This window comes from Hypanus sabinus, chromosome 8 (assembly GCF_030144855.1).
Source record: "Hypanus sabinus isolate sHypSab1 chromosome 8, sHypSab1.hap1, whole genome shotgun sequence".
Taxonomy (NCBI): Eukaryota; Metazoa; Chordata; class Chondrichthyes; order Myliobatiformes; family Dasyatidae; genus Hypanus; species Hypanus sabinus.
Window position 1 is genome coordinate 79,629,772 of NC_082713.1, and position 15,396 is coordinate 79,645,167.

A 15,396-nucleotide genomic window follows, 5' to 3' on the forward strand; every position below is an offset into this window, starting at 1 on the left:
TAGCTGTGAAGTTTTAATATAAATCAAACAATTACAGTGTGAAGTTCTGATGCAGCTGTTTTGAGTACAAGTTGCAGGGTTTGCCCTGGGCCACTGGTACAACAAACATCCACCAGTCTGGTGCAGCAGGTAGTACAATAGCCTCAACTCTTGTGAGTTAATCCCTAGTTTGGCTACAGTATGTGTGGAGTTTGCTTGGTTATATATAATGTGTGTGTGTGTATGTATATATGTAAATGATTTGGATGAAAGTGTAGGTAGTGATTCGGAGGTTTACAAATAGCACCGAAGTTGGAGGAGTCCTGGTTAGTGAGAAGGGCTTTCAGAGAATAGCAGGAAATAGTTCAGTTGAAAATTTGGGTAGAAAAATAGCAAATGAAATTTCGTCCAGAGGAGTTGAGCTTTGGGAGATCAAATGTAAGAGGAAAGTTGAATGGTAAATGGCAGGACCCGTAGGAGGATTGACGTACAAGGGGATGTTAGAAGTACCCAGCTCTGTGAAAGGAGCAACTCAAGTAGATAGGGTGGTAAAGAAGGCAGTCAGATACTTGCCCTCATCAGTCATAACATTGCGTATAAAAGTTAGGAAGTCATGTTTTATCCGTGTGAAGCCTTAAATAAGCCACAATGGAAATGCTGTGTGGAGTTTGATTGCCGTACAAAATAGAGGCTTTGGAGAGGATGCAGAAGAGATTGTCTGGGAAGAGAGTAGTACTTTAAGGAGAAGTTAGACACACGTGGGTTGTTTTCTCTGGGCATCAGATGCTGAGGAAATCATCTGACAGAAATTTGTAATATGAGAAACAAATAAATGTAAAGGCTTAGACTCTTTTTGGTAAGGTAGAAATGTCAGATATGAAAAGACATAGCTTTAAGATGGGTGGTGAAATCTTAAGGATATATCAGGCAATTTTTTGTTTACACTGAAAGTGGTAGGTGTTTGGAATATGCTCTCCAGGGAAGGTGGTGGAAGCAGATATGAATGCATCACTTTAATTCCCATCAGCTCCTTCCCGATTCTGTCTCCCATTTATAGTGATCAATTAATCTACCAAAGTAGGAGAAAACACACATGTTGCAGGGAGAGCATGCAAACTCCACACTATTTCATGGTATCTGAGGCCAGGATTGAGCCCGGTTCTCTGGAGTTGAGGCAGCTGCACCACGTTAAAATGAGGATATAGTAACCATGGAAGCATAAGAAACTGCCGATTGAAATACAGGGATGACACTTTGTAATCTTTTAAACCCTGGTGTCTGAATATTCCTAATACTGAAAAATGTTAATAGGTGGAACAAATTAGTTTGTATGGGCTGCTGAGTTACAGTGCAGCACTAATGGATTAGCCTGCATTAAAAGCTGACACAGACCTCTTGCAACGTAGTATGAGACATTGAGGATGCATTGTAATGGTAACTCGTTGGTTTAAATTCACATCAGCTCAAGCATTGTCTGTTAATCCAGTTGGAGAAAGCTGCAAATCACATAATCTACAGGAGAGCTGAACCATTCAGTTACAGGAGGATATTCAGCCTTTTGAGTTTGTTCTGGCTCACGGTTCTCCAACCTTTCCCCTTAACCCTGCAAATCTTCCAGCACAGGGATGATAGAAAAAAACTGGAGGGCTATGTAGAAGGGAAGCATTAGATTACTCTTGGAATAGGTTAAAGGGTTGGCACAATATCATGGGCTGAAGGGCCTTGTAACTTGCTGTACCCTTCTATACAGAACATATTCACCTCCCTGTATACTGTTCAATTGAATTACCTGTCATGAAATCCCATTTGCTATCCATTCCAAGTGTGACCTACTTGCTCTAGGGTAAGTTTTATTCTAAATGTAACTTCTGGCCCTTTTGCCACTCATCTGCCTTTTCTGTCCCCTGATCTGCCCTTCCTTATCATAAATGCCTCAATCAGACCACCCCACAAGGGCAGTGGCGTGGCAGGCAAAACGGCTGGCTCGTAACTTCAGAGATCAGGTACTGTCTGTGTCGAATTCACATATTATCCCTGGGACCACACAATTTTACCCCCACCCCTCCCCCCGCACACTGTCTTTTTCTCCCACACATCCCAGTGATGCTTGTAGCTTAATTGACTGCTGTGAGTTGCCCAGTGTGTGTGAATATAGAATCTAGCTTTGTCAGGAGAATGAAGCGGGATTAGCGTTGGATTAGTGTACACTGGATGGCTGATGGTCAGTGGGCTGAAGGACTGTATAGTTCTTGAGAACAACTTCTCCCATCTCTGTATAGCATCCAAATAATTGTCCTTGTGAATCTCTTTAGAAACCCATCCAGGTTCTTTTTGTATTTCCTGAACATCACTGTGATTTTTACATTGAACTACATGCAGGAAAGCCCTGAATTTGTAACTAAAGCTCTGGTATCAGTACAAAATACTATAGATCATTGCTGATTGGTAACACTCTAACCAGTGGGATCTTCCCACTCTGTTCCACCAGACTAGCTCAGCACTATGCATATTTAAAAATGGATTCGTCACTCATCAAAGGCCTCAGCTTGTTTCTTTTAGTTGGGACAGTGTTAGCTCAAGTTATCTGCGTGTTTGTTGACTGTGAATAGGCAGCTTTCAGTTAGCCCAGTTATTTTTGGTCACTGAGTCATATGTTCTGCAGCCTTAATTAGGATTTATTGCTAGTGCAAATGATACTAAAGAAGCTCTTGTGAACCTACTGTAAGAGGCCTTGACAGCCGGGTTATACTATTTTTAGTGACAGTAATTGAAGGATAAGTTATAGCCAGGACTCCAGGGAGAATTTGCCTTTAAATACTCTCATGGAACTTGAGGGGGAGAGACTGGCACTTAGTAGATGCAGTGAGTTAGCCATTCTGTCCCTCCAGAACAATGAGATCGCATCTGCTGTCTGAGCCTCAGATCCTCTCTGTACACCCAATAAGGCAAAAAATTGGCTTCATCGCCTGCTTGGCTCTGCCTGCCCATGTGTGGGGATGTGTATCCCAGATATTCAAGGCCTCTGCAAAAAGAAATTCCTCCTCATCTCTATGACAACTGATTCAGGAGCTGTCTGTTTATTCAGTTTCAGAGTGTGCCAGGGTACCAAGTGAAGCTCTCAGAACGAACCGTCTAAATGGTCGTAATTAATACACCAATAAATAAGGCAAATGGTTGCAGAACAACAGAGTGGTGCAAACATTGTAGTACAATCTGAAATGGTGCTAAAGTGACGATAATAGCGCAACAAGACTGCCTGAATTAAGTGTCTAAGAATGAGCCAGCACCACTGGGAAGGGGGTGTAGAAGTGATTGGTTCAAAGCCTAAAAGCAGCGGGGTAGAAGCATCCTCTCACTGTCCACAGTGTCAAACCCCTTTCTATGTCTCTCTGAGTTTGTCCATTGTCTAAACTAATTGAGTGTTGGACCAGCCTGCTTTGATGGTCCTGATTCCGCCTGGATATCACCCCAGCACACCCTCCTATGAAAGTATGTACTTTTAGCCCAGGGAGCAAACCTGTCCCTACTTCAGCTGGACGTTCAACGAGGCAAAACTACTTTTGCTCTCAGTAATACTGCACTAGCAAGTTAGCCTGGAGACTGGGGTCAGATCCCTGGAGTGTATTTGAACTTCTGACTCTCTGATTCTGGACGAGGTGGTGGTGGGGGCCTTGTGGACTGCATGAAACTAATACCAGTGATGCCAAAGACGATCCTGGAGATGTAAGTTCAATCCTAGCACTGTCATCAGTGCTCAGTGTCCATCACTTTGTCCCTTTCATTTGTCCAGCTATTACTCTGTTGTAATTGTATGAATAAATAGCAAGTGCCATGCTCGTGCATGTCTACCCGCAGGCAGTGCGGGTACCACAGCTTGTCGCTTACTCGAGTTTTGATGTTGATTGTGCCTCACAGTGGATAGAGCCATTTCCCATCAGCACTGGAGGGTCGGTTCGAACCTGACTGTGCAGAGTTTGCACTTCCTCTCTCCGACCACCTGGGTTTTCCTCGGGTGCTCTGGTTTCCTCCCATATCCCAAAGACGTGCGGTTGGCAGGTTAATTGGCCGTTGTAAATTGCCCCTCGTGTGAGAGTGAATGGGAGAGCCTAGAGGGCGTTGATGGAAATGTGCAAAGAACAAAATGAGATTAGAGCAGGGGTTCCCAACCTGAGATCCACAGACTCTTTTTTTTAATGGTATTGGTGCATGGCATAAAAAAGGTTGGGAACCCCTGGGTTGGTGTAAGTGGGTAGTTGGTGGGCCAAAGGGCCTGCTTCTGTATTCAATGTCATGGCAGAGTCTTCAGGTACAGAGAAAGTGCTGCACTTTGTGGAGGAGCCACAGTTTAACAAGATGTACTACCAAAAGGTCTTTAGCCTGTTTCATACGTGGGTTAATCAGTCACTACAAGTTGCCCTCATGTGGTAGAATCTGGCAGTGAGTTGTGAATGGGGCTAGAATAGACGTGGTTGAGGCAGGGTTTGTATAAATGGGTGGTTGCTGGTCATCATATACTGAAGAGCCTGCAGCTGCTGCTTCTGTCTGACTGTGATGAGCAGCTTGAATTTCGGAGGAAGACAGATTTAGAACCAGCCCTTGGTCCTGGGCACATCGGTAAGCACATGGGTTACCTCTGAGGAATGGGTTTTCCTGATGGGCTAAGCCTGTGCTTAGTGTTACTGAGAGTGGAGGGACTCGGAGACATCTGGGCCTGAAACTGAGGATGGTAGAAAATATCTGCCAACCAGCTTGTAATGTCTTTCTTCCTTTCAGTGGGAGTAGTGACAAGGAGAACAAGAACGCAAAACCCATCGAGTGGTCCTTCACCACGGTGAAGAAGAAACCGGATGCAAAGAAGCTGCAGAACGGGATGGTAAGCGCAGCAACCGTCTCACCTGAACCCGCCATTTAACGTTTAATGGTTCCGCTGGGTCCCGAGAGTGGCGAGTTGAGCTCGTACATGTAGACTTATATAGAGTTATACTGTACGGACCTTTTGCCCAGTTGAACCATGCTGATCAAGATGCTCATCTGAGTCAATCCCATTGACTTGATCTTGATCCATATCCCTCTAAATGTTTCTATCCATGTACCTGCCAAATGTCTTTTAAAAATTGAAATCAGACCCACCTCTATAATGTCATATGGCAGCTCGTTCCATGTACCCAACACTATCTCGGGTCCCTTTTAAGTCTTTCCCCTCTCACCTTAAGTCCGTGCCTCCTAGTTTTTGATTCCCTCAGTTATTGTTTTTCTGGGGAGAAAGACTGTGACTTTACCTTATCGGCGACCCTCGTGATTTACTACTTCACTTGGTGTGGCATGTGAGACTGTGGAAGAGCCTTCAGGTCAGATACCAGGGTTGCTGAGAAGTCATTGGAAGAGTAACCTCTGCTTTGTGTGGGTGGTGTGACTGTCAGTTGGGACTTTCTGCAAAAAAAGCAAGCATGTTCTGTCAGGACTTTCTGCAGAGCTTGAGATTGATTAGATTATTGGACAAGGGTCAGTAGCAATAAGTTAGGTTTAAGTGGAGTGGCCATTGTGGGAGTGGGTAGCTTGACACTTTGATGAGGAGTGGTGGAGACCAAGTTTCTGTCAGTTTCTTATTGCACAGTTAGAGCAGTAGAATTGACAGTCATGACAGTGGAGTGTTCCTCCTGTGAGATGCGGGAGGACAGGGAGACCTCCAATGTCCCTGACGACTACCCCTGCAAAAGTGGATCCAGCTGCAGCTTCTTGCAGACCACTTCAGGGAGCTGGAGCTGGGTGAACTCTGGTTCATTTGAAAGGCAGTAGTTGGTTGACAGGGAGGTAGTTTCACTGAAGGTGTAGGACACAGGCAATTGGGTGACTTTCAGGAGACGGAAAGGAGATGGGCAACCTGTGCAGGGTACCTGTGTCCATTCTCTCAGTAACAAGTATATTGTTTGGGATACTTATTGGGGTTGTGATATACTGTAATAGAGGAAACATACAGCAGTCAGATCTTTGGTACTGAGTCTGGGTCTCTGACTCAGAACGCAAGGGGAGAAGAGGCAGATAATAAGGAAATTCCTGGATAGTATGTTGCCTCCCAGGTGATAGGGTCAAGGGACATCTTGGATCGACTCCATGGTGTTCTTTAGGGGGAGGATAAGCAGCCAGAAGTTGTGATCTATGTTGGAACCAGTGAGGTGGACAGGACCTCAATTACCACCTATGCCACCTGCTAGTGAAGCTAGAAATAAGAAGATAATACAATTCAGATGTGGGGAAGATCTTAAATGGATTTTTTTCTTCTGTATTTACTGGGAAGACAGGCAATCTATTGATTCGAGGCAAAAGAGCAGTGAGGTCATGGACCATATATGTATTACAAAGGATAAGGTGCTTGCTGTCTTGAGTTATATCAGGTTGGATAGATCTCTAGAACCTGACTAGGTGCCTCCTCAGACGTTGTTGGAGGCTAGTACAGAAATTGCAAGGGTCCTAGAGAAGTTATTTACAGCATCTCCAGTGAAGGGTGAGGTGCCAGAGGATTGGAGGTTAGCCAAGTTTGTTACGTTGTTTAGGAAAAGCTGTAAGAATAAGCTGTGAAATTATCGGCCAGTGAGCCTGACGTCAGTTATGGGTTAATTATTGGAAGGTATTCTAAGGGATCAGGTATATAACTATTTGGATAGACAGGGTCTGATCAGGGATATCAACATGTCTTTGTGTGTGGTAGGACATGTCTAACCAATCTCAGTTTTTCAAGTAGGAATGTTGATATATGAAGGGCAAGTATGAATGTATGGTGTCTGCATGGACCTTTGACAAGGTCCTAATGGAAGGTTGGTCAGGAAGTTTCAATTCAATTTCAAGATAAAGCAGTCAATTGGATTCAACATTGGACTAATAGGAGAAGCCCGAGAGTGGTACAAAATGGTTATCTCTGTAAGTGGCCACTGTGAGTAATGGACTGCTACAGGAATTGGTTCTGAGTCATTCCTGTTTGTCATCTATATTAATGATTTGGATGATAGTGGTAAACTGGATCAGAAGGTTTGCTGATGACAAGATTGGGAGTGTAGTGGACAGTGAGGAAGGCCATCAAAGGCTGCGGGATCTAGGGCTATCTGGAAAAATGGCAGATGGCAGCATTTAATGCAGGCAAGCGTGAGGTGTTGTACTTTGGGAGGGCAAACTGGGGTAGGTCTTACATAGTGAATGGTAGGGCATTGAGTGTGGTAGAACAAAGGGATCTGGGAAAACAGGTCCATAATTCCTTGAAAGTGATGTCACGGATAGTTAAGGTCATAAAGAGAGCTTTTGGCTCTATGGCCTTCATAAATCAAAGTAATGAGCCCAGGAGTTGGAATGTTAAAATTGAAGTTGTATAAGATGATGGTGAAACTAAATTTAGAGTATTATGTGCATTTTTGGCCACTTGCCCACAGGAAAGATATCTATAAGTTTGAAGGAGTACTGAGATAATGTACAATGATGTTGCTGGGACTTGAGGGCCTGAGTTATAGGGAAACATTGAATTGGTTAGGGCTTTATTCCCTGAAGCATAGGAGAATGAGCGAGGAATAAAGAATACGAGTTTGGCATGGAGTAGATGTGCTGAAGAGCCTGTCTCAGGGCTGTTGTGGTCTATGACTGTGCTCCTTGTGACTTTGGTTGAGGGAGGGTCTGGATCCCTATTCTACTTTGTGCAAAGCTGTGTTATCTTAACTGTCACCAAAAAAATGGGCTGTGGTTTACTATTGCCTCTGAAAGGGGCGTTGTCCCTTATTATTTACCTACTGTGCTACTAAGGGCCACTTGCCCATCAGATCCATGATGCTTTGCAGCTGAGCAATCCTATCAGCTACATTTTCCCCCTCCCACCACTCTCTTCTCCTTTGCTCTCTCCACCCCTGCCATTTACTCTCAAACAGGCCCCTTCATTTTTATTCCCCCACTTTGTGTTATGAAATGTGTTATTTTGCAGCAGCAGTGCATTATAATAAAAATATATAAATTTCAAATTAAATAAGTCATGCAAAAAAGTAGTGAGGTGGTATATGTGGGTTCATTGTCCATTCCGAAACCTGATTAAGGGAAATCTGGTGCCGTGGGAGGTTTGGGTCTTGATTTTTGGAGTGGGACTTAACTCTCCACTTTCTGTCCCTGAGTAGAGTGCAAGCTCTGAGTGATGACTGTCACCTGAAGTGCAGCTGGAGTTGAGGGATAAAAAGAAGCTTACAATATCCGTGTCTGTACTGATCTTGTAAAAAAAAATCAGTGTATTGGTGATGTTGCACAGTGCTGTCAGTCATCGCTGGCTTGCACAGGGCTAAACAGCTATTAACAATGTGTTATTTCATTATCCAGGACCAGGATGTCACCAAAGTATCAGCATATATATCCTCTGTGATTGGTCCTCTCTTGGCTGAGGTAAGACAGTAAGACGGGGAATCGGTCAGGATGGAGACTTTGCAGACATTCCAGACTGCTGGACATTTTTCCCTTTAATGATTCCCTTAACATAGTTAAACAGTAGAGCAATGCATTTTCCAGCGAGTGCAGCAATGTTAAAGGGAGTATGGGAGACAGAAAGGGGTGAGTTTTATGTCTTGATGTGTAAAGGGAGGGCAGAAACCGGGGGGTCCCCATGTATGAGAGAGGGTGATGAAACTGATACCCCAGTAGGTGTAGGAGGTGAGGGAAGTAAAGATTCTGGTGTGTGAGAGGGAGCAAAGGAACCAGGGCCACATTATAGTATGAGAGGGGGTGAGATAATTTGTCCCACCCCCCCCCCCCCCCACCACCCCATGAGAGATTGGGAACTGGGACTGTGGTGTGTGAGGTGGAACGACGGAACCAGGGCCCCAGTGTGTGAATGGAACACAAGAATCTGAATCCTGTTGTGTTAAAAGCTCCATATAATCAGCACCGGGTGGACCCGATAAAGAGCCATCAGGATTTCCACATGATCGGATAGCAGATTATCAGAGTTTGCCTGTACTTTGTTTGCATGAGAGAGGGTGGCAATGGAATGGAACTAAAACCTGTGCATCTCCTTCAACCCAGCTGAAGGAACAGGACAGAGACAACACCAAGAGGGCCGAAGCAATTGATGCTCTGGAAAAAAGCATGAACAGGGTTGAAGCCAGCTACCCTGGCATCACAGAGAAGTTGGTAAAGAAAATAATCGAAAGGTTTCAAAGGTCAGTTTATTTTGGTTTGTTTGAGGTACTGGGCACTAATGCTACTGCAATCAGATGTTTTATAATGTAATTTATTTAGTTTATTGTTCTATATGTTGCCTGAGTTATCCACTTTTTCTTAGTCTGTTTAAGTCCATGCTAGTAATATTGCCAGTGACACTTTTTAGCCTTCATGTCAAAGCTTCCAAACTATGGATCTTTCTCTGAAACAGCCCAACCCTCCCAGAGAGCTGACTTTCTGCATCTCCCCTACTTCTTTGGTCTTCCACAATCACCTGGGCTTCACAGTGTGGACCATGCCCCTCGAAGCCTCTGATGCTTTGCAGCTGTAACCTTGTTTCTCACTTCTCTTTTGTAGCCCTGTATCAAGCTGTGCTTGAATGCACTGGATGTTCGAAGGCTTTGCATTAACAGAACCTGTTGTGATTCTTAATACACACACATTATCTCATCATCTCATCATCTCTTGCCCTCTTCCCTTCATGTACTGGTTGCTAAGGGTTAAGATAACAGTTCATGTTTGAAAGTGAATATATAGATTAGCTCATTTGCACTGTCAGACCACAGATGAGCAAATGGGGAATGCCCATACAAATAAATAACATCTGGATGAGAAATTTGAGATATTTATTTCCTACTGCTTAGTTTATTCATGAGCTCTGCCTTTAATTAACAAGTTGTCATCTATGGAGTCCCACCAACAAAGCTTGAAGCTGCTGTACCTAATGCCAAGCTCTTACGGTCTCGGGTAGAGAGATGATGAGCATTGCTGCAACTTCACACAGGCTGTCTCAGTGTTAGATTTGAAGGGTTAGGTTTCTGGTTGAAACATTTGAGGGAGATGCTTTCATTGGCTTTGAGAAAATAAATGTTAAGGTTAGTGTTAACTATCTTTCCCCAGTTACTCTGACAAGGTAATGAGTATTGCTTTAAAACACCACAGTACTTACCATGATGCTGCTCTTGTGCTGCACAGTGGGGAATTTTGTAGATCTTAATCCGTTGGAGATGGGATGTATGTCTAGGTCCATGTTTTCTAAGTATGTAGTCTTTGAATTTGAGAGATATTATCAAAGAAATGTTGGCACATACCTGCAGTGAGTTTTGGAGTCATGTTTTTTTACTGGTAATGCAGTCATGCACAGAGAGCCAGGCCCCTCATCCTGCTCCTTACATTGCAGCCTTTCTGCCCATCTGCATTGAGTCCTAATATCCTTCTATCCCTGAACCATTTAAGTATCTGTGTACATACATCTTAAGTGAAGTGATTATATCTGATTCTGCCATCTGCTCTGCCAGTGTGTTCCAGATATCAACAACTCTCTGCTTTTATTAAAAAAAAACGTTTAACCTCAGATCCTCTTTAAAACTCATTTCTCTCACTTTAAACCTGTGCAGTCTTGTTTTTGATACCCCTACAATGGGGAAAAAAAAATTGGGCAGACAGTCGAAGTCACCCATCAGCCTCCTGTCCCATGTAGACCAGTCCAGTCTATCCAGTCTCCTCCCCATAACTAAAGACCCCTAATCCAGGCAGCGTCCTGTTGAATCCCCATTGTACCATTGCTATGTTGTAGTGTGGTGATCAGAATGGTACACAATACTCCAGGTGCAGTCTAGCAAGTTTCAATGTTTCAAGATGTTCTGACACTCCTATTCTATACCCAGACCTGTGAATGCCATTAGCATTCATTGGTCACCCATGCTGTCATTTTCAGGGGACTGGAAATGTGAACCCTGCCGTTTCTATGCGCATCTATGTTGCTTTGACCTAGAAATCCATAGAGCTGTCAGTGTTGTCTGAGTAGTTGGAAGTGTTCCAGCCCACTGTGACCATCAGGTAGTAGAAAGCCTTTGCCGAGCTGGGCAATGAGTCAGTTGCTGTGGGACACCCAACTCCAGTATTTCTCCTGTGATCACTGGCAGACCCAGTTACGTTTCTGGGCTTTGTCAGTCCCAGTGTGGGTGATGGATGTGTGTGCAGGAGGTGATGAAAACCACAATTTTCAAAGGATCAGGAAATTCATTCTAATGGGTTTGGAATGGGCCAGAGGGCTGGGTAATTTCTGGCTGCCGCAGGAGTGTAGGATTGGAGCCCCGTTCAGAATCCAGCAGATGCACGAGGTTAGAGTCAGAGCATGAAATTGTGGTGTTTGGCCCACTGCGTTCATGCCAGCCATCAATTTACACCAACTCTACACGGATCCCATTTCGTTCTCCCATGTTCACCAAGTCCAAACCAGACTTTCCTACTCACTTTCGCAGTAGGGGAAACTCACAGTGGGCAATGAACCCACTAACTGTCACATCTTGGGTTGTGGAAGAAAATTGGGGGAGAAAAGCTGAGTCACAGGGAAAACGTGCAGACTCCCCTCAGACAGCACGGGGGTCAGGATGAACTGGGATCATCAGAGGTGTGAAGCAGCAGCTCCACCTGCAAACCCGCTATGCCTTCTGCTTTGACGTGTGTGCAAGGGCTGGGTCTGGCACATGTACAATGCAGGACAACCTCTCACTCACCAGCCCCTACCCCACCTGTAAGTCCCCCAGCTTTCCACCATTTCATCTTCAACTCAAGCGCACACACACACACACACACTTGAAAGTGTGTTTGTGTAAGACTCCCCCCCAGTAATAGTAGAGACATCCCAGTCAGATCATCTGTGGCAAATAAAACAGGGTACCTGCAAGCACCTCCCTGAGGCACCCTCTGCTATTTCAGTAGGTACATTTAATGTCAGAGAAACGTATACAATACACATCCTGAAATTATTTTTCTTTGCAAAAACAGAGGAGTGCTCCAAAGAATGGATGACAGTTAAATGTTAGAACCTCAAAACACCCCCCCCCCCCCAAAAAAGAGAGATTAACTGTGTGAGTCAGTACATGGAGCTGTAGCACCAGTAGTGCTCAGCGGGGGTCAGAACTGAGCATGTTGCCTTCCTCCTTAACTACGATGGAGTCCCTGCTTTCCTCCAGCTCTGTGTTCATGTGAAACTGTGACCTGGGTGGGGCTTGACCATTCTCTGAGGGCAGTTCCCTGCAGTGCTGGAGTGTCGTGACGTGTAGCCTGGGTGAAGTCAGGCTTGTTTTCCTCAAGGAAGTTATTGACCCATTAGAATACAGGTGAAGAGAGAGGGAGTTTGAAGTGATGGGGAAGGGAGAAACGGAGATTGTTGTGGTTTATAATGCCAATGGGAGAGTAATGAATATGCTCAAGTTAGCAGTGACTGTGGAAGAGTTCTATTTGTAAAGTGGTGTCTACCCTTTTTAATGTTTGTTCCTGTTTCCACTCTAGGTTTTCGGCTACTGAAGCGTGCTAAGGACTCCACCTGATGACTGGATACTTTCATAGGTCCCAACACACCTACGCTGTACAAAACCTCCTCCCCACAACCATGCCTCCCCCATTTCCTTCTCTCACAAATCAGGTCTTAACTCTACAGGATTTTCTGCAATGCCTTAAGATGATGGCCAACATCTCGCCTGTGTGAATTGAATGTCAAAAGCAAGCTCCTGGCTGAGTGCAGGAAAGCTGGACTAATTGTTTTGTTAACTCAAGTTAAAATTCATCTTCACTGCACTTTTGTGCCAATGAATTAGAAATATTATTTGCCAGCACTGAGTAGAAAGTCTGTCTTACTGGTGTTGCCTTTGAAAATGTGTCACATTTACTTTAATCTCCATTACACAGAAGTTGAAATACTGGGCCACAAATTGGAGGTAGGGGAGGATGATGTTGTAGGTATATTGAGGATGAGTCTCAAACTACTGACTGGCTGGTGCTTTCAATCCAGTTGTTTTCTGCTGGAGATGGCTGCTGACATGCAAAGGGGCCGACTTTAGTCGAGTTGAGGCACAGTGCTACTTCAGAAAGTGTTACTACTCTTGTTCCTGTCTCTGTGACTCTTGATGGCACAGACACGAACCGGCAACACTGATGTTTCACACTCCCACTCCCATCCACCACACCTCAACTGCATTTTTGCATTTGCTGAGATACTCCATTTTGAACTTCCTGGACCAGTCCTGTTCTTGGGCCTCATTAATGCATCAGAACCCAAAAATGTGATCCTGTCGACAAATAAAAATACAGATCTACACTGATTCCAATTGCACCTGACGTTATCTTAAGCAACTTTCAAAGACCACAGCCCAACCAAGTGTAAATTGTTATTCATCATCAGCTTTTTGTAAAACTGATAATCCCGTGAGCAGTCTCAGTTGTATATCCTCAACAAAATAAAACGGTGCAGCATTTCATTTTTTTGGTGCCTGTTTACTGTGGGGAAGGGTGTGAAATCAATGCAGGAACCTATTGTACTACGTACAAGGTCTAAGAGAAAGGAAGCAGAAGCATTTTTCAGAAAGGCCCTCTTAAAATGAAAGTAAGTCAGTCTCTCATTGACTTCCACTTTTCTGCCTTGAGACACTTTTTATTGGAGTTTTGTGCCTCTAGTCCCTGCAAGTCTAATCTAAACTTAAACCTAAATCTAAACTTAAACTTAATCTAAACTAAACTAAGTTCAAACTTAGGATGGATTTGAACAGTGCCCCTGAATTTCTTCTCATATTGGCAGAGGGGAGGGTGCCTTTTGTGCTTTAAAGGAGCCTTCAGTCATGATCCTAAATTCCCTAACTTGTTTTAACGGTCCTTTGTTTTAATAAGTTTGCTTGTGAAGTTGCTCTTGATGAATGACCTTTGGAAGTGGTTGTGTGTGAAGAGCTCGTCCAGGAAAAGGCATTGACCTTGCTGAACTTCCCACTGTGTGTGGGACAGAACTGGCACACCCCTCAGAAGGAATGGGGCAAGGGGAAGAGAGAAGAGTCTGGGAGACTAAAATGTCCACCAGGTCGTAGCTCAAAACATATTCTTCTGCTGTGGCTTTATTGAGCTAAATTGCAATTTAGAGACCAGGTTAGAGAAGATGTAACTTAGGTTAATGAAATGGGAGCCCATTCTTCCCTGAGTCAGACTGAAATGGAAGCCTGTCCAAAATCCCTGCACGGAGCCTTCGCCAACATTAATTCTATTCCCGTCCCTCTGGTGACTTCAGCTAGTCAGTCCATATGGGATCCACCTCATGTAACTGCGGTCCTGTTAACAGCCGCTCGGTAGTTTTTAACCATGGTGAACGTGGAACAATTCTGGATGGAAAAGATCCAAGGGCAGTCATGCACAGCTGCACTTGTGTATGTGAAGCTGACTTGAAGAATGGTGATTAGTGTTCGGTGGCTGTGTGTGTGAAAGGTCTTGGCAACAATCCTCTCTGGGCATCTGAGTAGCTGAGTGGATATGTTTTTTTTTAAATGGGATAACCATTTAATTTTACCAAACATTGGGAACTTCCAGCTGCTGGAGTACAACCACCCCCCCCCCCCCACCCCCAACCTTGTAAGCACCCTGATCTTCCCAAGCTAGCAGCAAGGACAAAATGCCCCATTTAACAAAGCCAATTGAACTTTCAAGTGTTGCAGCTGAGAATAAGGAGGGATGATTCTCTCTGAGCCCAGTACCTGGAAAGGACAGAATTCCCAGGAAGGTCACACATGTATATACTTTATCACAGAACTCCACAAGGTAGTTGCACTGCTTCAGATCTGCTTTTTATTTTGTGTGTGGGTGCATAATGTAAGGATAGACCATTCAATCTTACATTCTTTACACACTCTGTAAATGCTACAATGCTACCTTTATGTCAAATGTTTTTTAAATACACATTTATACAGAGAGATTGCCTAAATATATTTTGCCAAATGTTTGAACAAGTGATTGGTCTTTAGACTGCATCTTGTCAGTTAAATTGGGGAAGATTTACTTACCAATGGTATTTTCAAATTTACAGTTTCATTGAAATCCAGCATCAGCCACAAGATGCCAAATATTAGCCTTCATCTGGTATCTGACCTCTTTACATGTTTACCACTTAACCTTCCATCCTGAGCATCATAAAATCAGGGCCTTTGTTTCAAGATTGAAATTGTTCTATTTCTGGGGTATTTTTCAAAAAGTCACAATTAATATCTTGATTTAAAGCAATATTTTTGTAAGTGTATAGAATATAGTAATGTAAATATAAGATAGAATCTAGTAGAGAGCAAGATGTGTGAGCTAGTTCTGTGGCTATCAGGAGTATATAAATCTGTTTTGTAGATAATGTTTTGTTATTCATAGTTCTGGGGTTTGAATGGTTTTATGAATAAATATTTAAATCATCCTCATTTGTGTTTTGTATGTTTA

General features: G+C 43.8%; 1 protein-coding gene across 1 annotated transcript in view; it reads left to right on the forward strand.

Moving 5' to 3' along the window:
- The window catches only part of stk26 (serine/threonine protein kinase 26), a 121,546-nt gene extending 106,173 nt beyond the window's left edge, over positions 1 to 15,373 (forward strand). Inside the window, exons 8-11 of the mRNA XM_059977408.1 lie at positions 4,753 to 4,852; positions 8,320 to 8,382; positions 9,019 to 9,155; positions 12,454 to 15,373. Coding sequence (XP_059833391.1) covers positions 4,753 to 4,852; positions 8,320 to 8,382; positions 9,019 to 9,155; positions 12,454 to 12,478 — 325 coding nt within the window. The 3' untranslated portion in view covers positions 12,479 to 15,373. The remainder of the gene's footprint in view (positions 1 to 4,752; positions 4,853 to 8,319; positions 8,383 to 9,018; positions 9,156 to 12,453) is intronic.
- The last annotated feature ends 23 nt before the right edge of the window (positions 15,374 to 15,396 follow it).